The 22,852-nt window shown below is 44.1% G+C and overlaps 2 protein-coding genes across 4 annotated transcripts; both read right to left on the reverse strand.

The window, feature by feature from the left end:
- Nucleotides 1–6: 6 nt before the first annotated feature.
- Nucleotides 7–14,124, reverse strand: sugt1 (SGT1 homolog, MIS12 kinetochore complex assembly cochaperone). The gene is made up of 13 exons (XM_019877990.1): nt 14,043–14,124; nt 13,882–13,930; nt 12,347–12,437; nt 12,013–12,082; nt 11,622–11,692; nt 11,042–11,095; nt 9,867–9,892; nt 9,662–9,687; nt 9,396–9,492; nt 7,931–8,038; nt 2,421–2,511; nt 1,052–1,224; nt 7–172 (listed from the first exon to the last, which is right to left on the reverse strand). The coding sequence occupies exons 1-13, from the start codon at nt 14,054–14,056 to the stop codon at nt 71–73; spliced, it is 972 nt and encodes a 323-aa protein (XP_019733549.1). The 5' UTR covers nt 14,057–14,124; the 3' UTR covers nt 7–70.
- A 567-nt stretch (nt 14,125–14,691) lies between these two features.
- LOC109520570 (ETS-related transcription factor Elf-1-like) lies at nt 14,692–22,315 on the reverse strand. Of its 3 annotated transcripts, none has more exons than XM_019877893.1 (8): nt 22,156–22,315; nt 21,186–21,545; nt 20,424–20,544; nt 18,653–18,757; nt 17,088–17,243; nt 16,907–16,978; nt 16,348–16,543; nt 14,692–16,260 (listed from the first exon to the last, which is right to left on the reverse strand). In XM_019877893.1, the coding sequence occupies exons 2-8, from the start codon at nt 21,243–21,245 to the stop codon at nt 15,684–15,686; spliced, it is 1,287 nt and encodes a 428-aa protein (XP_019733452.1). In that variant the 5' UTR covers nt 21,246–21,545; nt 22,156–22,315; the 3' UTR covers nt 14,692–15,683. The 3 variants fall into 3 exon arrangements, with proteins under 3 accessions (XP_019733452.1, XP_019733453.1, XP_019733454.1); XM_019877894.1 differs by lacking the exon at nt 22,156–22,315 and having other exon boundaries at nt 21,186–21,275; nt 21,362–21,539; XM_019877895.1 differs by lacking the exons at nt 20,424–20,544; nt 21,186–21,545; nt 22,156–22,315 and adding an exon at nt 20,087–20,204.
- Between the last annotated feature and the right edge of the window lie 537 nt (nt 22,316–22,852).

Genomic DNA, 22,852 nt, shown 5'->3' on the forward strand with positions numbered 1-22,852 from the left:
GCGGGTCAAACGGAGGGGGGAAAAAAAAAAAAAAAAAAAAGAAGGGGAAGAGAACGAGCGAGGGAGGTATTCAGTTTTTCCTTAACTCAACATCATCGGGTGGGCTGACTTCCACTTTTCTCTTGCCAACGTCTTTCCAGTTGGTGCTCAGGACTGTACCGTTTGACTCCGTCTGCAAAGGTAAAGGAAGAAAAAGAGAGAGAAGGAAAAAAAAAATCACTGCAGTGGAATGGGGGAGCTATTTCATTAGCAGTCTCGTTATGCAACACCTCTCTGCTTCAAAACACATCTTAAATTAGTTGACGACAGCAGTACTGTACTGGTTTTATTCATTAAAAAAAAAAAAACACTTGAGGGCTTAACCCGACTCGGAAGACTCAGTCGGCTGACAGTCAGCACTTCATGCTGATGAATTGACTCGTATGGGGGAAGGCCAAAAGTTTTTCTTCCAAACAACTCACACAAGAGAAAATATTGTCTGCTTCAAACAACCTGCACCACATCCCCGTCCTCGCTGTGTGAACTGCATTCCTATGCCTCCGTTCATCACCATCTCGTGAGAATTTTGTCAGGGGGAGGCGGTGGGGGGAGTGCAGAAAATCTAGTGTATTGTGCTCCAACTTGAAGACAATTATTACTCGAGAGAAGAATCCTCAACGGGGTCAAACTTTGCGCCCAGTTTTCATATCACCGGTACACTTCTATGGCATCATCCCAGAAAATATGTGACCTTTCGGGTTTTCTTTGCAGACGCCGCTGTATTTCGCAAGACATATTTATTTTTTCCATTTCGTATTTTTGTCACGGTGCATTAGTTCACACCAAATCCCGAGTAAATTTTGATGAGCACAGACGGGACAAGGCGTCTCGGTGTGATGTAATCCTCTGCTGGCAGGGAATGAAAATCATGTTCATGTTTGTGTCGACGAGGAAAGAGGCGGCACGGGTAAGGAGGGTTGCGTTTTGTCGCTCGACAACTAGGTTCCCTATGAGTGGATCAAAAAAACGCAAAAGCACTCAAAGGCACGCAGAGCCACGTCGTCACACTCACAAAAGACTTGTTCATCGCGCGCCTGATTTCGTCCGAACCATCGGCGTAGATTTGCTGGAAGAGCTGGTTGAGGGCCGCGTCGCCTTCCAACTTCTCGTTCTTCTCCTCCTCCTTAATATCCACCACCATCTTGTCCCATTTTTGGCTGCGCTGGCTCGATGTCGGGCATTGATCTGTTAACAACAACGCTTGACATAAATGATTAGCACACCATCAGCCGCTACTTTCCTTAACCTCAACTCTGGACCCTGCGGCTTTTTACGTGAAGCAGTTACTGACGAGTTTCAAGCTACCATTAGATTTACCCAAAGTCTCGACACATCTTGAGTTGAGTTTAACGAGCATAGGGAACGAGTGCCATAAATACAGCCATCAACGCAGCGCAACCCGAGTCTCTCTGTTGTCGCTTTGGTGTGCGACTCCGACACTGTGGCCATGGAGTGGCATTCCCTGCATCTCGACAGCACTGCTGCGTGAAGATTGTTGGCAAATTTGCAACGTGTGACAATGAGGGAGACTAAGAAAATGGGGGCCGGGGGGGGAAGGTTCTACAGGTGTTTAAGTTTCAGCAAAAAAGAAATCCATCTGTGTGACTGCTGCGCAAATATCTCATGTTATAACATGGGAGCGATGAAAACAAAGTGGCCAATCTATGTACAAATGTGTTTTGTAGTCTGGAAATGATGGCAGGTTGAGTTTAATGATACTTAAAAAAAGTTTTGAGCTTTTACATGACTGTTTATTTGTTAAGCCATATCTGGTCAGAACCCTTTTTTATTTTCATTTTACGTTTCAATGGAGAGGGGTCAAATCATTGGAATTCTGCATTTCTTGCAAGGCTTCAATAACAGACGAACGCGGAGGGTGATGCAAGTAATCCAGACGCAGATTTGCATAAATAAGGCACCAAATAAGCAGCAGACATATTGGGGGCAAGCGCGGACCCAGCGCAGTGTCATCTCATAATATGGCATGTCAACGCTTGTGTTCAAAAGTGGCAGCAGTAAACACCGCACGGGGTTGAGCTGCTCGAACGCAGCGGATAGTCTGATTGCACACTTCAACTTTTGCATCGGCGTATGTGCTTGCAAAAGCGATTAATCCTTTTGGCAATAGAACGTGGGATAAAATACCAAGTCATATTAAGCTGTCAGAACTCCCTTTTTGTCCGCAATATTACCATCACGCGAATGGAAAAAAAAAAAAACGTAGGAGGGCTGGACAGCCCACTTTTTATGTTAGTCCAGAAAAAAAGATTTTTGGAGGGAGGCAGGGCAAGAGAGAGCAAATGAGGAGGAGGCTTCGGTAGGAGAAGCGGAGGAGGAAAGTCAGCGGAGGTGGCACAAAATGCAAACAACGATGGACTGACTTGGATTGAAGTGTTTGATGTTGGATTCCTGTCCCTCTCCCTCCAGCTTCTCCCATCTGATGGCGTCTCTCTTCTTCATCTTCATCTCCACCTGACATGTGCGGGGAGGGGAGGCCAGGGGGCGGCGGGGAGGAACAATGGAGATAACAATGTGTAACAAAATGTTTTTCTTTGGTGCGCGGGGACAAAAATAACACTTCCACGAGAGTGACGTGTTGAAGATACATGACATTTGATCATGATTGAGGCCAAAGAGAGTGCCTGTTCTCAGCCAGCATCGACTCGGGCTTGGTGAGAGGGCGCTTTTGTGTGCGCGTTTGAGAGACCGACAGAGATGGAGAATGAGAGAGAGAGAGTGCGAGAACGACACGTCGGGGATATGCGGGGGCACAGCTCCATCTCGCACCACACTGACAGACATACTGCACTAACGAGACGCCTGTCAGCCAGGGGGCTAGTGTGAGAGATGGAATGAGCAAGACCTATGTGTGTGTATGCGTGCGCCTGTGTGCGTGCGTGTGTATGGTGGCATTATAAAGCATCTGATCCAAATCATTAGACCAAGAAAACATGAGAGGAAGAAAACAATGCAGCGAGCGCTGGCATGGACATGCATTTCATGTTGAGCTGCCCTGACAAGGCACATACCAGTGAAACACGCAAGCTACAGTCCATTGTAACCCCCCCGCCACCATCACCCATTAATGACGTGCATGTGTCTGATACTGTATGTGCATGTGTGTGAATGTGCAAGGCAGCGTTGGTTATGTCAGTGCAATTAGGGAACATTTCTGCTCTGCTGGGCAATGCGTTGCTTCATTTATGAGGGTGCCAGGATTGGAGAGGGAATCGGAGGTGGACGAGCACTGAAGAGGAGGCAGAGTGGCACCGAGTGCAGACAGGGGGAAAAAAAAAAAAGACTTCTGCTACCCGACTAATTATCTTGGTGTGTGGCTTCGGTCTAAGGGCCACCGTTTGATGTATCAGTAAGGGGGTGGGGGGGACCCCTGACATTCCAGTGACTTAAACGGTTTAACACTCAACAAAAATGATTACACACACCGTATATTTCAATATAAGACATGGTTTGTTTGAAAAACATGGCCAGTGGGCCATATAAAATGATGAGGCGGGCCGGTTCTGGCCCTAGAGCCTTGAGTTTGACACCTATGAAGTAAAGGGTAAGATGAATGGGCATGAGGTTGACTTGTGGTAGTTGGATAAATCCTAGGTTTTGAAATCAACACATTTATTCAGGGTGATTTTGGTACCACTCAATATAAGTGTGGTGAGTATTTGCCGTAGTTGCCCGGCCCGAAATAGGAGCCTTCAAACAACCTCAAATGCAAAAGCCGGAGTGCTCTAAAAAATGTCTTACCCTTTGTCAAGTTGTGTGTAAAAGTGGGTTCCCTAGACGGCAGCAAGTATTTTGTTCAAACAAATAAAAAAGTCTGTTGCTCATTTCAGAACAAAACCCACCCGAGTATGACAAACCACTAAAATGAATAACGAGTCATAAACGGGAAAAGGCCAGCCAGCGTTGCAGGTGAGACGGGGGTCTTAAATGTGCCTGGAGTGCTAAATGCGGGGGACTTTCTGTGTGTGCGTGCGCATGTGTGTCCGTGTGCGTGCTCCTGGGCCATACAACATTAATCTGCTGCCACATCTGCGTTTCCTGGCTTTTAACGACATGGCAGGCCAGGCGCTGTGCGCGTTTCCGTGTGTGTGACAGGCGAAGCGACGGCCCGTAAAGGGATGTGACAGCAGACCCACATGGAGGGCCACCACCCTCAGGACCTCGGGGGCCACACACACACACACACACACACACACACACACACACACACACACACACTATTTACAGCGTGGTGCTGGGGTCTCGTGTCACTTGTCAAATGCCCCCTCCTAAGAATCTCTCTCCCTTTCTTTTTTTCCAGAACCCTGCGGATTACGAAAAGCCTCCGTAAGAACGACACGTTACAAAAAATGAATCTTAATGTTTTAGATACTAGCAGGCATGAAAATTAAAGAGGGAAGATTCCATCGGATATTGCCTATTTACAGAGATGGGTTTGGAAAGGAACGGGAAACTAAATGTCGACTCAAAGTTGCGTGAAATGTTTACATGCACATTCGCGTGTTTGTGTTGGTGTGCGTGTGCGCATGTCAGCCGTCTGTTCTGATCAAATAAACGGGTGTGTAATTGGCTTCCCGTTGGGGCGGCAACCCCTGCGGTTGGAATGTCTGTTGTGGCGCTGGACAGGAAGAGGTCATACTGACAATAACGCGCTACCAACGACACACACTTGTAACGGGGAAGATGTTGACGGATTATTGTTTGGCCTCTGTCTTCAAATTTGAGTGCGCGTATGCGTATGTATGCAGGGGCATACATTTTCCCGGCTTGGACTCCCTCTGGAGCCGGACGCGCTTCACGGTCAAAAAGGTCCATTTGAATTCTCTAATTAACAACCCAAAAGATGGCAGTAGCTTGCTTCTCAATTAAAAAAAAAAAAAAAAAAAAAAAAAGCTCCAGAAGACTGAAATGAGGCTTTAAATGTGCCACACGGGCTCGGAATCGCTCAGGTTGTCATGCAAACATACAGAAATCAGCTTCAGTCATTCTAGAATTCACTAACCAATGAGTGTGCGTGTGCTGCGTTGCATGTGCACATCGGGTACCTACGGGCCACGTATACCAGAGGAGCCGAGTGGACCTCGTACACAGTCAGGGCTTTGTAGGGGAAGCGGCAGAGTTTGAGCACTCTGCCACGTTATCCTCAAGGTAGGTGTCATGAGTGTTTGTATAACTGTGCAACAGCGGTTACAACAGGTGGTGTGTGCGTGCCATGAAGGGGGCCTTGGGCGGCTAACAGAACAAAAAAAAGTCAAAGATGGGACATGAGGAGTGAAAGAAGGGAGCACAAGTGCTGATGTGCAAGAGGCTGCCTCAACTCAACCTAAGCCGTGGTGTCTCTCAGACTGGGGGCCCTTATTAGGTTGCGGGAGACGTGCACCTCTGGTATGCAGTGTCCGCTGTTGCCACGGAGAAGCCGGGGAACTTTTTTTTTTTTTTTGTGCAAATTAGCCTGGACTCAGCACGTGGCAGCGAGTGGAGATGATGTGCACAAAGGAAAAGAAAGTTCGGTGTGCAGCTATTGTTGCCAAGGAGAAGCCGGGGAACTTTTTTTTTGGTGCAAATTAGCCTGGACTCAGCACGTGGTAGCGAGTGGAGATGATGTGTGCACAAAGGAAAAGAAAGTTCGGTGTGCAGCTATTACTGAAATGTGGAGGAGAGTCAAACAAGTCTGACGTTTGTGAGAAATATCTATCTTCAGACCTCATCATTTTAACATTTGGAGAAAAAAAAATGTCTTCCCTGAAGTGTTATGTGTTTATTTTTTCGTTGCGCTATAATGTCTCTGGGACGGCCCAGATCGCAAGATAGCGGCATAACATAAACAGGTGATCCCGTGGCTAACTACACTCGCGTGTGGCTAGGAGATTTTTTTCATCCTTTTTAGCCACATTGGCTAAGAGGTTTCATAACGCAGCGCAAACCCTGAAAATACACCAAAAATGCCACAAAAAGAACCTTTAGGACTTACACTCAGGATAACACCTGACAGCCGGCAAAACTCTGAATCTAGACACCGTCATTAGCGCACATCAAACTCTAATACCCACTAATTAGTTTAGAGTTTTAAAACAGTGCCCTTCGCGCTCATTAGGCCTGTAATCACTTGAAAAGTGCTGAGGAGCTCAAATGAGGGCAGCCCGAATGAAACTGCATGAGCAGGACAGAGGTTTTGAGGATATGGAGTGAATCCTCGACCTCACTGCACGCTGCTCGAGAGGATTTCCAAATTCCTTCTTCTTCGGAGCGCTTCACCAGCATTAAACTACGGGCAGTGGCAGCTTCTACTCTTCATCATTATTATTATTATTAGTTTTTTTTAATGTCTAATTTTAAAGAGATGACCAAGTCATGGTGAGTCTTCGTTTCAGTCAACTGACCACAAATAATTGGATGTTCTAAAACATTGAAAACCTAAGCTAAAATATCCATGTTTGATGCTCTCAAAGTTCTGCTAGTCACGCAGAGAGCGAGAGAGAGAGAAAAAGAATTAAAATCTCTGGTGAAATGCGTTTCCATCCTTGGGGGTTGTTTTACTTGTCCCCTGATGAGATTTAATACGTTAGGGTCGCTTATGTCCTCCCTATTGACTAAAAATGAATTCACCAATTATGACTCTTGTGGAAAGTGGTGCAACTTTGATGACGGCCAAAAATACTGCAATGCATCACAAGTAAGGAAGTGGGAAAATGAGATCGCCCGGGGTTGAAGAATGCATTTCGCACGAGACATTCCTATTGCTAAATTGAAGCGGTGCCTGGACGTTCAACGACATTGTGTTCAAAATGATTATGCAAATGCTGCTTTTCCTCAGATTTTTATACAAGCCATTCAAATAGCACTCAGCATCATTTTCAAGTCAGCAACTGTCAGGCAATAATTTGGATGCTTTCAAACAAACTTTCCAATGATAGCAGGTCCCCCCCTCCCGGGGGTGCCGGAGACTATCCCATCTGACTTCAGGCAAAAGACGGGATTCACTTTTGACCAGTCACCAGCCAATCGCAGACTTCAAGAAAACACGCGTTAGGTGAAGACTTTAAATTGTTCTTCAAAATGTAAATGTGAGCGTGAGTGGACCTATTCCAAATAACTTTTTTTTTTAAACATTGAGGAACAGTTTTGCTAATCAATCGCTTAATTGGATGAGCAACTTTCTAATTTTGAGGAGCAAATTTTTGCAGGCTAATCCAGAGGAACCCGAATGAGGGTTGACAAGAAAATCAATGAATAATGAATAATTGGGATTCCTTTTTTGTACGGTACAGTTACAGTTTTGAAATCCACTCGTTTTTATCTCGGGGGGTCGTGGGCCCAAAACGACATCCCAGTGTCAAAGGGCCCAGCTTGTAAATTTCACGTGACCAAAATCAAAAGCAGGTGAGCCATGAAGTACGGCTTCAATGGATTTTCATCAACATTCTTGATTCAGTTACTTTATTGGTGCTTTTTCTATTTTAAGGTTTATATTTATCAAGATGACATCATATTTCCTAATATCGGCCCAATAATTATGAAGCTGAAAATGGCTGTGCCTGCCTAATAGTTTATTGCTTCTGTACACATCAAACTGTTTACTAAAACACTGAGTTAAAACTGCAGCTGCTCTACGGCGTGAAAAAGGTTGGGGACCTCACCTCTTCCAAGTTACAACCTGTGTGAAATTATTTCACATTAAATGGCAGTTTTGAAGTCTGTTTCTGCTTCATAAACTTGTCATCTGTCTCATTAAAGCATTTTTAAAGCGTATGACTCATTGAGCAACAAGCACAGATGTCCATTTAAAAAGGATGATCATAATCTTCGCTTCATAAATGTTCACAGCCTTGTTTCAAAAGCCGCTCCGAGGGCACGGGCTAAACAAATGGCATACCTTAGTGCTGAGGATCCGGAAGTTGCTCTGTTGGGGGACGATGGGATGCAGAAGGTGGAGGTTGAGGTTGCGGTTTTCCCCGGACGCCAGCCTTATTGAGGCTGAGAGCTGCAGGCAGCACATGAATGTCAAATGTTTACGGTCTTACATAGATTCGAGTGATATCGTGAGATCTCAAAAGTCTTGACGGTAAGCGGCCGGTTGCAACACCCATAAATCGATACAAGCTGTCACAGAATCGATCATTTCAGAATAATCAGGCATAAAGATCAAACGAGAAATGTTTTATGGATGTTGCTAAATTCTTCAAAGGGCTTAAAAACGTCGGAGACGTTTATATCTTCTCAAGAAGAAACATCGGATTTGGTTAGTGCGACCGCGAGAATTCTGCCGCTGTCCCCTTCAGCCTCAGAGTGATTCGAGACGATGGATGGTCAGACAGCTCCTAACAGCCTGTCAGTCATTGGGAGTGGATAGGTGGCTTGTTAGCTTACGGCGACACAACCGCGGCGCTGGCCGAAATCCCCACACTTATCACCAGCCAAAAGTTACTAGAAACCCGACACAAGTGGCTTATTCCGGCTGTGGTTTGGCTCAGAACACAAAGCTAAAAAACACAGCGGGCCCTGATTCAATGGGGCCTAAGAGAATCCAAGGAATAATTCATTGGGGACAAAAGCCTCCACAGTCAGCTCGTCGCTTTTGGCAATTGTTAAAACAATCAGAGCCTGAATATTCATTGCGTCAAGAATTCCTGAGCCGTCTGTAGGTATACGGCTGCAGCGCGCTCATCCGCCAGGGAAAAGAAATGGAACCCCTGCCTTTCATCTTTAATTTCCTTTGTATAGAGTGACCTAATAAAACTGCGCGGAAATCGGCCTTCACACCACGGAGGGAGCTTTGGTGCGGAATACGGATGTGCGACTATGTGATTTAGAACGAGGATTTCTTGGGGGTAAACTCCATTTGTTATTCTTATATTATATAAAGATAGACAAAGTTGCTCCCTGGGGTGCCCTGCAGTCAGCCCGCTGAGAGACGGGAAGAGGAGAAATATCAAGGGGAGAGAAAGACGGTTGTCCCTTGCGGCGGGTGCCCGGCGGGGCTGTTCCGAGATCAGCTGCGCCTCCCCATCTTCAGACAATTAGGAGGTTGCCGAATGTGGGGAGGGTAACTTGTTCTTAGATCTGTACTTTGGGGCCAGCGTTAACAAGACACCACTCGAAGCATCGTCGGGCTGTGGGGAATCAAAGTGGGGAATGGCAATGTGTGTGGGGAACGTGGGAGAATGTGTCGCACTGTTGGGAGTCACGGCGCGGCAAAGTCCCGCTTTCTGCCAGGTCGGTCTGAACGCTACAAGCAAATACAATCAATCTGGAAGGTATCAGATGCGCCAATTAAAAAGGATGCGCCACATGCACGCACGCAAATCCCAAAGTGATGAAACTCAAGAGGGCATGCATACCTCTTTTTCCATGAAGCTGACACACACACCATCCTTTGGTACATTTCTTGCCATAACCGAGATGATGACGTGAGATTCTGTTTGGTACCAGTCATGTCTGCAAGAGACATGAAGGAATGATCTGAAATACTTTCTAATGGGTTAAAGGCTTTAGTAGGTAACCAACCGTAGTTAAAAACTGTGTACATTAACATTAAATCAGCTGTGAATGTATCAACACATTCCACTAAAATACAAAGAAATCCATAAATATTTGTCTTGCTTACTTCACATGTGGCACTGCTGGTATTTGCTGCATCATGTAGTCCCCAGAGACGCAAATAGAAAAAGAGAAAACAATTACGGACAAACAAGAAACAAAACACAAATCAAAGAGCAAAACCAGGGCCGCTGTCCAGAGAGCATCGGACTGTTACGGATGCGGAGGAAGGACAACGACTCCCCCAGGTGGTCATGCCGAGAAAAACTCACCGTGTCAACACTGCCGTTGTGCTTTTCTGCAGGACAAAAACAAATGGTTGTGAGGCTTGTGCAAAGGTTTAAATGAACCTGTAAATAATTCAAGACTGATTTTTCCACAGTGTTTTTTTTTCTACTAGCAGGGAAACGCTGACAGATAATAAATGCAACACACAATCAAATTTGCCAGCAGTTTGTTGACTGGCCCACCCTTGGCTCATTAACACCGCGTGAGCACAAGCGAGCATGATCCCACTCGATTCAATCCAACATTATTCACTGACATCAACATACAGAGAGAGAGAACACGGACAGTAAAGAGGAATGAGACGAGAAGAAGCATGTTATGTTGTCTTAATCAGGTCATGGATGAGGGTGGGTACTCGTCGGCTGTTTTGGTGGGCTTATGAAGGGGAACGGTCTAATTGGGGCTCTCCGACGCTGATTAATCACACGCCGCTGGGAGAAAAGCGTGAAGCATGTTTGTCAAAACTCGTTTTCCCGAGATGGTCCTGACAACATGATATACATCTTTAATTGAATGAACCTGTAAATAATTCAAGACTGATTTTTCCACAGTGTTTTTTTTTTCTACTAGCAGGGAAACGCTGACAGATAAGAAATGCAACACACAATCAAATTTGCCAGCAGTGTGTCGACTGGCCCACCCATGGCTCATTAACACCGCGTGAGCACAAGCGAGCATGATCCCACTTGATTCAGTCCAACATTATTCACTGACAGCAACATACAGAGAGAGACAACACGGACAGTAAAGAGGAATGAGACGAGATGAAGCATGTTATGTTGTCTTAATCAGGTCATGGATGAGGGTGGGTACTCGTCGGCTGTTTTGGTGGGCTTATGAAGGGGAACGGTCTAATTGGGGCTCTCCGACGCTGATTAATCACACGCCGCTGGGAGAAAAGCGTGAAGCATGTTTGTCAAAACTCGTTTTCCCGAGATGGTCCTGACAACATGATATACATCTTTAATTGAACCAAACAGTTCTCGGTCAGTAGATTTTTGGATTGTACATGGGGGTATTAAAAAAACAACAACAAAAAAAAAACTTCACACCCTTGCAGAGCCTATCCTATCATCCCTGAGCTGGGGCGCAACGAGTATGTACTCTAGATTATGTACCTTTAAACCACTAATTTAATAACACACTGGATAATACTCACCACCCAACATTTCCTCACATCGCTTGATCCAAATCTCAAATGACTGGTCAGAAACTGCCAGAAAAACAAACACAAAAGACTCTCTCTCAATGTTTCCAATATAAACCTTAGAAACAAAAGATATAAAATAACAGTTTACAGATGAGCAGTGATAACATTTCAAACAGTTAGTAATAACGTATATAGCGTAATGTGTTTATCGCTAGATCCCTCTTTCCCCCAAAATAGCAGTGTAAAAATGTTTCATTTGATAATCCATTCGTTGTTGAGTCATCTTTGCACCTCTGAATCAAGGGCATTACTTGAGTTTTCAGAACAATGATTTTTTTTTTTCTTCAATGACTTGATGTAATTCTGAGTGCTCTTACATTTTTGAAAAACGGCGCCAATAGTTGTCACCTTCTCACCAAGCCCTTTGCCGGTTTTATGACTTCTTTCCAGCCTTGTGCAGGTCGACAAACTTTGACGTGTGACTGACATCGTATATGACCATAACCAATTAACAACCACAAAAATTAGAGACTGCGACTTAGTCAGTGCAAACAGACAGACAAACTCCGGGTACAAAAACGTCACCCACCATTCAGTTGCTGTCCTTGAGTGAAGGCTGCATGGGCTGACTCATAGTGGCTCAGATGGTACTCTGCTATTCTGTAATTATGGAAACATTAACATAAAAAAACTGGTCATGTTTCCCTGTTTCTAACAACCCAAATGGTCCAAGATCATAAAAGGGCTTACAGATGGATGCTCCTAAACTAAATTTAAAATGAACAACGCAAGAGGATTAATCGTGCTAAATAAAGCACAAATGTGGCTGCAAACTTTGTCATGTTATATGAGAAATGCACTCTTTACTTTGTAATCATTTACTGGCTCAAGGCACTCTGTATACTGATCATGAATATCATTTTATCAACAAATTCAAACTCTCTTTTCCAGTGTAAGACCCCCTCACCCATAGTACACACCCTGTACGCATGAAGGCAAGCGAAAGGCCTGGATTCAGCTGCTGCACTTTCTTGGCATCATTAACAGCACCTGTCAAGAAGTGACACAAATTATGTTGTCATAAATCTGGTTGTTTTTTTTTTTTTTCTTAAATACTGGTCGTACATGCAACTCAAGGGAAAATGATCGGAGCAACTACTCTGTTCTGCAGTGTCCACTCATGAAAAACTCACCAAAACGCATCCTAAATGATTAAACATTTATTGTTCATGGAAGCCAATATTCTTACTTTTCTAGAATTAAAGATCAATGATTCAAAATCCTGAAAAAGAGGCTGAAAACACGCAGACTTACAGCTGTAGTTTTTGAGAAGTATGTAAGCATAGGCACGCTGACAGAGCCACTCGGTGTTGTCGGCGTCTCCTTGCAAGGCCTCGTTCAGTGCCTTCAAAGAGAAATCATTCATATTAGCGCTGCATATACAGAACTGAGCTTCTTTGTAAAATGCAGTTTGAATTAAAGTGAGTTGAAATACGCAATGTGTAACCATGAAAGGCTAATATTGAATCTTAAATGTTTGCCACATCCCTGAATTCTGAGCAAGTGTTAAAATCGTACAACTTCTAACTCTTACTGTTTGGATTGAGGGGGGAAAAAAATCAAGGCAGTTGCGAGCAGCTGTAAAGGGCTCTGTCAGCACTGGCAACACCGGGGTACGAGCACGTTGAAATACTGGCAAAAGGAAAATTGGAATTTGGAGGGGAAATGTTCATCACATTAAAAGCTACTTTGACAGACTATATGTATCTATATAAAAAGTTCGAAAATGACGCAAAATTTGAAAGGAAATTAAAAACGGTCGCCCTTCCTGATGAGTGTTTAAAGTCGTATTTAAACACCATTTACAAACTTACCTAAACTATACTTTTCCTTTGGCTGACACACACTAAGGAAAACAACGTTTGCATCGTAAGTTACCATGGCGATGTGTGTGCCACTTGAAGCAAACCTCACTGTCGGCCTTACATATTCACACGAAATGTTCAGTTACCCCACAACTGATCTTCTCCATATGAAATTGGATCATAAACTAAATCACAAGCAAAAAATCACCGCACAATAAACCACATCGAGGGTGCAAGGCTCCCTTCGCTAACTAAGCTAGCTCGTAACGAGCAAAGCCAGCGCTAACGTTAGCCTGGGCGCAACCACGTTATTTTCTTATAAACTTAGTAGCCTGCATTAATAACCACTCAGTGCCACCGCGACTACTTGTTCTTCAAAGCTGTGTAAGGAAAATTGGAATTTGGGGGTAAAATGTTCATCAGATTAAAAAATACTTTGACAGATTATGATCTATACAAAAATTCGAAAATGACGCAAAATTTGAAAGGAAATTAAAAATGGTCGCCCTTCCTGATGAGTGTTTAGAGTCTTATTTAAACACCATTTACAAACGTACCTAAACTATACTTTTCCTTTGGCTGACACACACTCGGGACAACAAGGTTTGCATCAAAAGTTACCATGGCGATGTGTGTGCCACTTGAAGCAAACCTCACTGTCGGCCTTACATATTCACACGAAATGTTCAGTTACCTCACAGCTGATCTTCTACATATGAAATTGGATCATAAACTAAATCACATGCAAAAAAAAAAAAAAATCACCGCACAATAAAGCACATCGAGGGTGCAAGGCTCCCTTCGCTAACTAGGCTAGCTCGTGACGAGCAAAGCCAGCGCTAACGTTAGCCTGGGCGCAACCACGTCATTTACTTATAAAGTTAGTAGCCTGCATTAATAACCACCCAGTGCCACCGCGACTACTTGTTCTTCAAAGCTGTGATAAATTTGTTTAAAATTAGTTTAGGGCTACTCAATGTTTACCTCGAGAGCTTTCTGTGGGTCTTCGTCAATGAGGCTGTCAGGGAAACGGCTAAACCAGAAGGAAATGAGAGCAATTTAAGAGCTAAACAGCGTAGCGCGTGCAAAAACGTACAGGCAGATAACTGTCATATACTAATAATGATTATTGTTATGTGACTTACAGTTCAGTAGCCATTGTTTTGCTGCTAGTTGCTCAGTTTGAGCCCGATTTTCGCCAGCAGTACCTCGAGTGAGAAGGTACTTCCGCTGAAGTTGCTAGAAGCCGGAAGTCATCTTTTTTTTCTTTTGAGGACGTCTGTCTTGATAAAACGAACATAATATTGTACAGTATTGCGAAAGTAATAACTAAGAGATTATAATTATCAATGACGTTCAAATGCACCGGTAGTATGTATTCCGCCATTTTCATTATAATTTCAATAATCGGTACTTTTTTTTTTGTCTCCAAAAGGACTTTAACGGTGACCTTCTGGTTCCAAAACCAAACTCTCGATGCGAGAGCTTAAAATGTACTTGCACTTTTCATCAACTCATGCGCGTGAATCAACAAGAATGCATTTCACACTAAAACTGAGCAGAGTACATTTATTTGATATATGTGGAGCAGTATCTTGAACCACATCTGGACTGTATCAAAGCAAACAAACCAGACAAAGCTACGAAAAATGCCACACTTGCCTCTGCAAAACTCTTCCAAATCCATATCTGTAAAATCATAGCATTGAGACGCCTCGAGATTACACAGAGAGGATTACAAATTACTTCATAGAGTAGAAAACAGTTTGCATAGGGTTCCAAGAGGAATACGGGCAGAGTTATGACTTTTAACGGATGTTATTGTCACAGACATTAGTCTTCAATGGGTTTTTTTGTGGAGTGATTTGAAACTTGTGGGCTGGCGTAGGAAGGTTCAAACAAAGGCTGTAAATACATCAAAAATTGAATAAATCTGGATATCAAAAAATTTTACTCATTCTTTCATGATGAAAGGCCAGCCATTTTTTTTTTTGCATAGAGGCAAAACAAAACCTGAGAGAGAAAAAAAAATGGCAACAAGGCACAAGTCAAGCATGTTCAGACATACAGTAAATACACAATAAGTACATATATCAAGACTTTAGAGTTCCACATAAGCATATCTAAAGGCTGAGCAAACAACACGTGCATTGCAGGATAGCTCAATAGTTGCAGTGTAACTACAGGCGACACAGTAGCTAAATAAAAGACAGAGATCACGAGCGATTGTCAAAAACAAAAAGGAGTCTGCTGTAGATACTGTACCTCAAATATTAACAGCAGAAGTGCTAAATAACTACTCTGACAGTGATCCCTTATTTGTATCAATGCATAACAAAAACAATTCAATAATATCGAAGAAAAAAAAACAAAAAGTGGAATGTTTCCCGTGCTACCCTCCAGAGTAAAGAGGCACAGGATGTACTGAGATCGTCAGGCACTTAAAGAAGGAACATACAGCAGGGATAAACATTAGTGCAAAGTCATCGTCAAGGCAGAGGAATGCTTCAGCATGTGAGGAGTTACAGACAGCGAGAAGAATGGCGTTGTGCTCCTCAGAAGTGCAAGTGGAGGGCGCGTGCAGAAACGCTGCAAGTTCCAGTGCATGTCTTTGGTTTCTTCTGGATTTACCAGATACAAGTGACCGAGACAGGATGATGATGGATATGGCCTTTTCTTTCCGGATTCTTTTGAATCCAAACGCTTGCCCGCTGGCATTGCAGCTCAGCAGCTAAGCGGGATGTCTGCGCATGTGTGTACAATGTGTTTGTGGATGGCTCATTAATTTACTGGTCGGAGCCAATAAGCGGCACCAGTTTTGGGTTCTCCACCTGAGAACCCTTGGCTCCCGACTGTGACTTTCGATCGCGTGTTTCCAGTGCACCCCGAGTGTCATCAGAAGCCTGTTGCTCACACAGACTCCCCAGCAGCTGAGCCGTTTTGAAAACGGAGGCGTGACCCGCCGGCTGAAGGGACTGGACCTTCTGCAGGTTCTGGAGGGTGCGCAACATCTCTGCAGACACAATGGGCAAATGCTGCTCCTGGATGAGACTGGAGCTGGCAGGTCGAAGGACAGTGTCGCGAGTGGGCCGGCTCCGCTGGGCAGAGCAACCTGAAGTCTTCTTTGGCGGGATGGCATATTCTTCCTCAACCGATTGGTCGCTTGAAGTTACCGTGCCGTCATCAGAATCCTCGCTCACTCCTTCGTCATTAGCACTGTTCTCATCGTGTTCTTCTTCTTCTTCTTCTTCTTTGACGCCTTCGCCATCGGTGATATAGATCATGTCTTCAGGGAGTGTGGTGAATTGATAGACAAGGCGCTGGCCTTCAACCTTATTCAGGATGCCTCTTTGGTAGTAATACCTACAGCACATCAGCACAACAGGGTCACAATCAGCATGGCACACTACACGTTTTAGTTTAATCCCGGTCTTGCTTTTGGTATGGTACCTTAGTGCTCTGCCCATGGTCTCATAATTCATATCTGGCTTGTTCTTGTGTTTGCCCCAAAGTCTCGCCACTGCCTTTGAGTTGACCAGTTTGAAGATTCCGGCGCTGGGATTGGTCCATTTAATGTAGCGCGGGCAAATTTGTCTATCCTGCAGCAACTCCATGAGGAACTGCCACAAGTAGAGCGTGTTCCCACCTGGGAAGCCAAAACAAGCCCAATTGGAATGAGATGAACAGACAATATGATAAGGGGAAATCAGATCATTCCAGCAGAGTACGGGTGTGTGTACTTAAAATGAAAACATGTAAACAGTCTTAGAAGCTTAAAGCTTGACGACAATTCAATTTGTTCAATTTTTTTTCCAATGAGAAACAACTGAGTCAATTCATTCAAAGGCCCCCCCAAAAAATTCCATCATCATTATTTTTTTCCCAGTTCCCTTTTCGAAAGTTTATCAGCGTTATTTGAATCATTTGGGGAGTTTGTATGACAGAAGACAATAGACAATATCCAAACTTTTTGACCTTCAGTCGTTGAAATATTCAGGTTGTAATTTACCTTTATTGTATTTGTCTCCCTTCACTTTTATGTCAGGAGTAGGCGACTCTGCCCTTCGATGCCGTTTTCTACCTGTAAGGTGAAGGAGAAATAAATGTCATTTCCATGATATTTTACATAATCACACAGACATCATTCATTTAAATGAGCAGGCGATCGATGACCAGCAAAAGTGACTGACTTCTTTGTTTGGACTGCAGCTGGGTCGCCGGCTCATTTGCGTGCAACGTGTGCCATTCTGGCTCTTCGACAGCTCCCAAAATCCCCTCGGCAGACACCGTCACTTGAGTCACAGGGGCGTTGATGACATCGCCCAATGATGGCAGGAAGGTCTGGGCTGAAGAAGGTCATAAACGGATTTATTGAAGAGGTCAACGCAATCATAATTCCAACGCCTTCCTATATTGAGAGGCACAGCAGTCGGAGAAGCCCAACTTCCGCTTTTACAAGGGGTCCAAAAGGTCAACATTCACTTCCTCTTTTGGATTTCATTTTCAGGTATCATTTGGACAGACGTGAGGCCATCAATAATTGACCGCTTTGGTTTTAGTTTTTGTTATGTAGGGATAGGCGAGTACCAATACCAGCTATTGGTTCAATATCAGCCTTGTTTTAAAGTACTGGGTACTCATAGAGGCTGCCAATATCAGCGATCACCGATACTGAAGGAAAAAAAAAACTGACGTCAAATAAATGCTCGGCAGTAGTTGGTGGAATATTGTGGGATTTTGCCACATCAGTGAATCATCATCTGCGTCAGAAAGATTTTGTTCACAATTTTGTTGTCATTGCTTTAAATGTAACAGAACTCAGCATTAATACAGGCTAAGACTTCACCAAACTAGCACTGAAATCAGGTTGGGGGAGAGAACAACGTCTTGCCAGGCGGCAAATACGCAACACTGCTCCAGTGTCAATTGGTCAACCATGAGCAAGGGAGTGATATGCTCACACTTACTACCACCAAGCCAAAATTATCCAACGCTGCTGGCATTATTTCAGGGGTCTGAACGAAAACCTGAAACTAAATTTCACAAAAGTACGTGTATCGTGACTTTTGCGGGTTACAGATTGATCAAAAGGTATAGATCAGAATGAGTGAACACAGGCTTTGATACAGCTACAGAAAATGTACACCTTCAAACAGTACATAACATCACCTGCACGTGGGCTGTATGCATAATCAGCGGATCATTTGAGAATCACTCTCACTCAAAATGCCAAAGTGCATGCGATTAACTCTTGATAATGATCCGAATAACCTTTGAAGGCTCCGTGAAATGACACGCATGCTTCGTTGAATTTATGAGTCTGGGAGAAGTGGGGTCGTCAGCGAGTTTACCCATAAATCCAACCAACTTTCAATTGTGTTGATACCTGCGATACTATTTAAAAAAAAAAAAAAAAAAAAAAAAAGCAATTTGCCATTCCTTGAAAATGATAGGTTTTACACAAGCAGTAGGTGTTAAAAAAGAATTGTTTTCTCGCTGAATAGAAAAGAAAGATGATTGACACTGAGGCTGAAAGTGTCTCCTATCTGAGCCGCTGTTCAGTTAATTTGTTCTCCGAAGTGCATAACATCCGGCTCTGTGTTCAGCAATAAAATGGTCAAACATAATTATCTAATTTACATTTCCACCCTCAAAATGAAGGCCTTGATAAAAGGAGAATAGTGTTGAATTCATGTATGTAAAATGTTATGTTTGGACCTCTAATGGGAGCTTCGCATTGACAGCGTACACTTACAGTAGTGTTCCAGTGACAGAGTATCTGGACAGTCCAAGTCCAGAAGCGAGTCTGCAGCAACGAGCGTTTCCATGGTCTCTTCGTCTCCACTTTCACATGGGTCCACTTTAGACCACAGAGGAAAGAATGGCACATAACAGGAAGATGGTAGAAGAGGATGGCATTCAGAGAAAGAATTACTTTGGCTCAGGCAGACTGTGTGGGTGGGTTTCACTAATGAAGCAAACATGTTCTCAACTTTGCAACCCCCCCAAAAAAAATCTATATAGGTTCATACTTCTCTGAGCCCAAAACGTGACATTTTCCTGCAGTGAAATTATTTATTTAGAAGGGTTAGGACACAAGCAAAAAAAAATTCACGGCTTTGGCTATGAGGGCTGTGTGTTGGCACTGTTACAAGAGAATACATTACAAGAGTCTAGTTTAGAAACAGCTGATTCATCTCCCATCACGGTCTGTCATTGAAAGTATGACTTTCGGGTGGCGTGCGAAGAATCAGGGGCGGTATCAAATGCAGATTTTTCATAGTGTGGATCGCATGCCATCTATTGCCTTGAGTTCTCTCAATGTGCTGACAGGCAATATATTGTGAGTAACGGTTAATCAAAGAGCAGGACTGCTTTATGGGCCGTTTTATACGGCGGCGCCATCAATGTGATGGAGTACCTTGTTTAGGTGTTTTTTTAATTATCAGGGACAACCAAGAGACATTGACGTCCAGTTACTGTAACCAGTGACAATTTATCATCTCATCCTCCTCCAAGGACCACCATCAATCTCACAAATACTGAACATTAGAGTCAACAGGTGTACTAACTGCCCAAAACGCCGGGCACGGCTGCCCAATCTCATTGGATGTGTATGTATCATCTTAATGGGCATTGATTGCAACTTTCAGAAACAACTATATGGATAATATTGCAGTGTGGGGAGCTGAGCTGCGTTTATCATTTTCCGGTTATCCCATAGCCTGGCAAAACGTAGTTGTCGAGAATATCAGTCGTGCACTTTTCACAGCACTGCAAATTACAAAAATAAACACTTTATAACACATGTTAACAAGTTGATAGGGGGAATAAACGTAACTGACTCGATATGTCATACATCGGGGTGCGTGTTAAAAGTCAAGTGAAATCGACGCATGTCTTTGTGACCAGGGACGGAAAACATCTGCTGGCTAACAACGCTGTCAAACGTGGACTTTTGTCCGCCGCTTTCAAAAATCCACAGACAACTTGACGAACGAGATAAAAGTGTGTGAAGCAAGCAAACCATTCTCGTGGTTGTTGAAATAACCTCCCAGAAAAATGTCTTGACTGTAGTTCTGCTAGCAACGTCAACTTAGCTTAGCCAAACCAAGCCAAGCACCACTACAGCTGCAGCGGGCAACTTGAAGATCAAAGTAAAGCGACCCGAAAACACGACATGACTTACTTTCAACGACCAGCACTGATGATGAGTGAGCTACAGCATGCTTTAGCTGGATTAGTCCGAGTCTACATTCTAATGCGATGTATGTGCTGCATTTTGCAGACTCTTAATAGAAATGTTTTGTTCAACTTCCTGAATATTTTACGGAGGGTGGTCCCTGAGCGAGGAACACAGTGCGCGTGCGCACATGCGGCATCTTCCTTTTTCAACCTGCCAAACGGAAAAGGCCAATCGATGTCAAATTCTGAAGGCCGCGGATCGTAGATTATGAGTCAAATATTTGCTACGCAATTAGATTTAAGTCAGGTGATTGTGTGTGCCCCGTAGGCTGTGCACTCACCTTTCGGCAACTGTTGGTCGTATTCGTGTGTCTCCTCACACAAAAATCCTGAATATGCCAACAGGTGCGGATGTGGAATCTGCTCCACGAGCACACCTGGGAAATCCGAATGAACCCCCAACTGCTCAAATGACAAAAATGATAACTGTAACATGACATTATCGACGGCATCGCACACACGGCACACTCCCGAGTCCTTTCGTTTTTTTGTAAAATGATAATTGCATCTGGGTGGCCCATTGGTGCAGTGGTTAGTGCATCGACCTCACAGTGCAGAGGTACCGGGTTCAATTCCAGTTCCGGCCTCCCTGTGTGGAGTCTGCATGTTCTCCCCGAGCCTGTGTGGGTTTTCTCCGGGTACTTCGGTTTCATCCCGCATTCCAAAAATATGCATGGGACACCCTGAACCGGTTAACATCCGTGCTCATACCTCAGGACATTTTTGGAGTGTTCAATCAGCCTCCCATGCATGTTTTTGGAATGTGGGGAGAAACCGTGGAGTACCCGGAGAAAACCCACACAGGCACGGGAAGAACATAAACATTTGAATACATTTGCACACCTCTCACACTCATAATGAGAACTGAACATTATTGTATTAGGAACCAAGTATAAGACAATCTTTTGATACAGTTATTGCACTGAATATTACTTGCTTATGCAGACCTTCCAATACAGAACATTCCTTATTTATTTATTTATTTATTTATGTTAGCCAGCAAGCATGAAATGCACTTCCAAATGACATCGCGCTTTACTTACCCCTGACAGGGTGACATGGTCACTGGCGAAGTCAAAAATGAGCTCTGATTGCTGTAGCATGGCTGGAAATGCCAAAACACCGGTGCAGATCTAACGAGATGGCGTAAACATCACCGGAATCTTCTGAAAACTGAAACGTTTTCTTGTCTCTAGGCAGAAGCTCTTTGCGGGCTGACCTTTAGATGATCTGAGGAGCGAGCATCTCAGGATATGATGATGCTGGCATCTCAACGGCGAATGCGAGTGTACGAGATGAGCATCAAGACAAATTTGTCACAGGAAGTAACGTTTGCCTCTCGCGCTTTGACTTTCAATGGGGAAGTGGCTGCGGTGAAAAACGTCCAATGGTTGGACTGGAACCTGTCGGGCGAGAGGGGGGGGGGGGAACCAAACAAACTGAAATTAGTAACATACATAATATTAGAGGCAAGATTTAGACATCAATTCCATACTTGATAAAAACTCGGTGGTCTGAAAGACGAGTTAAAAACACTGCGGTCTGCTTCTGGTTATCGCGCGTCTCACTCGCATCTTCTAAAAATGAGGCCAAACCGCCAACAGGAAGGAAGCGTTTGTACTGCAATGTGTGCGATGCATGCGTGTGCAAAAGTGGGGTGGGGAAGCAGCTGCCGTTGAACACGAAACAATCTGTCTTTGCGCAACTTTCAAGGTCTCGCAGCCATCGCCTTCGCATTCCTGAAGACATGTTGGGGACATTTGGAATCAAAGCAGTTGTTTTTGTTCCTTTGCTTTTTTTTAATCATTGAATTATTCCTCCCTTCCGCTTTGATGCCACGCGGAGTCCTCTCGTCATTCTTGCCGCTCCATCTAACCACGTTGGACTCATTCTGAGTCTAACGTTAAACGCGTTGGGGATTTAAGTCCCCCCCCCCCCCGCTGTTGTACAGATGCGTCTTATTTCCCCGCTGAAAAGAGAATTCATCAACACGGCGGCGCACCTGCACCTTACCTTTCGCTCTTTTCTGTGGAAGATCACAGCGGTAATCAGGTTTTCCGTACGACGCCGCGGCTTTTCAACCCGAGGAAAATAGCTTGAAGGAATTAATTCGAGTCATATTTTAATCCCGTTAATCCTCCAACCTTAGCAGCTTCGCAGTTATTGATGTTTTCGCACCCGAGCCTCCAAAGGGAGAACACGAACGGGCGACTTAGCGGTTGCGACGGAGCCAGCATATGTTTGGGTCAGTTATCACACAGGAAACACAGCTCAGTTAGGAGGCACCACTTCCTGAGTTCTGCTGCCAAACCGCTGCCATCATCTTACCCCAGAAATGGCCCTCTCATTTTCAACTTCCTCTGATGTTTGCATGTTTGCCTTCAATGCTTTCAAGGGAAAATGAACTTTTTGTTTCTTCTCCGTTCATACCTTCAAACGAAATGACATTTGGTCATACTTTGAGGAACTTTTCTTGCCTCACACACACACACGCGTGTGCACACACGCCATCTTTTCTTTCGTTACTGCAGGTTGGCCAGAAAGTAAGCGAATGAACAGTTTATTTTCCTCCTTCTAACCTGAATTTTAGGCTCTGGCTTGGCAACGTGGCAAGCTGCCACGCTTATCTTAGTGACAATGGACGCTTTGCTAAACATCATCGGTGCGGCGTCGATGTTTTTTTTTTTTTTTTTTGCTGAAAAAAACAGGA

This window comes from Hippocampus comes, unplaced genomic scaffold (assembly GCF_001891065.2).
Source record: "Hippocampus comes isolate QL1 unplaced genomic scaffold, H_comes_QL1_v1.1 scaffold317, whole genome shotgun sequence".
NCBI classification, from domain to species: Eukaryota; Metazoa; Chordata; class Actinopteri; order Syngnathiformes; family Syngnathidae; genus Hippocampus; species Hippocampus comes.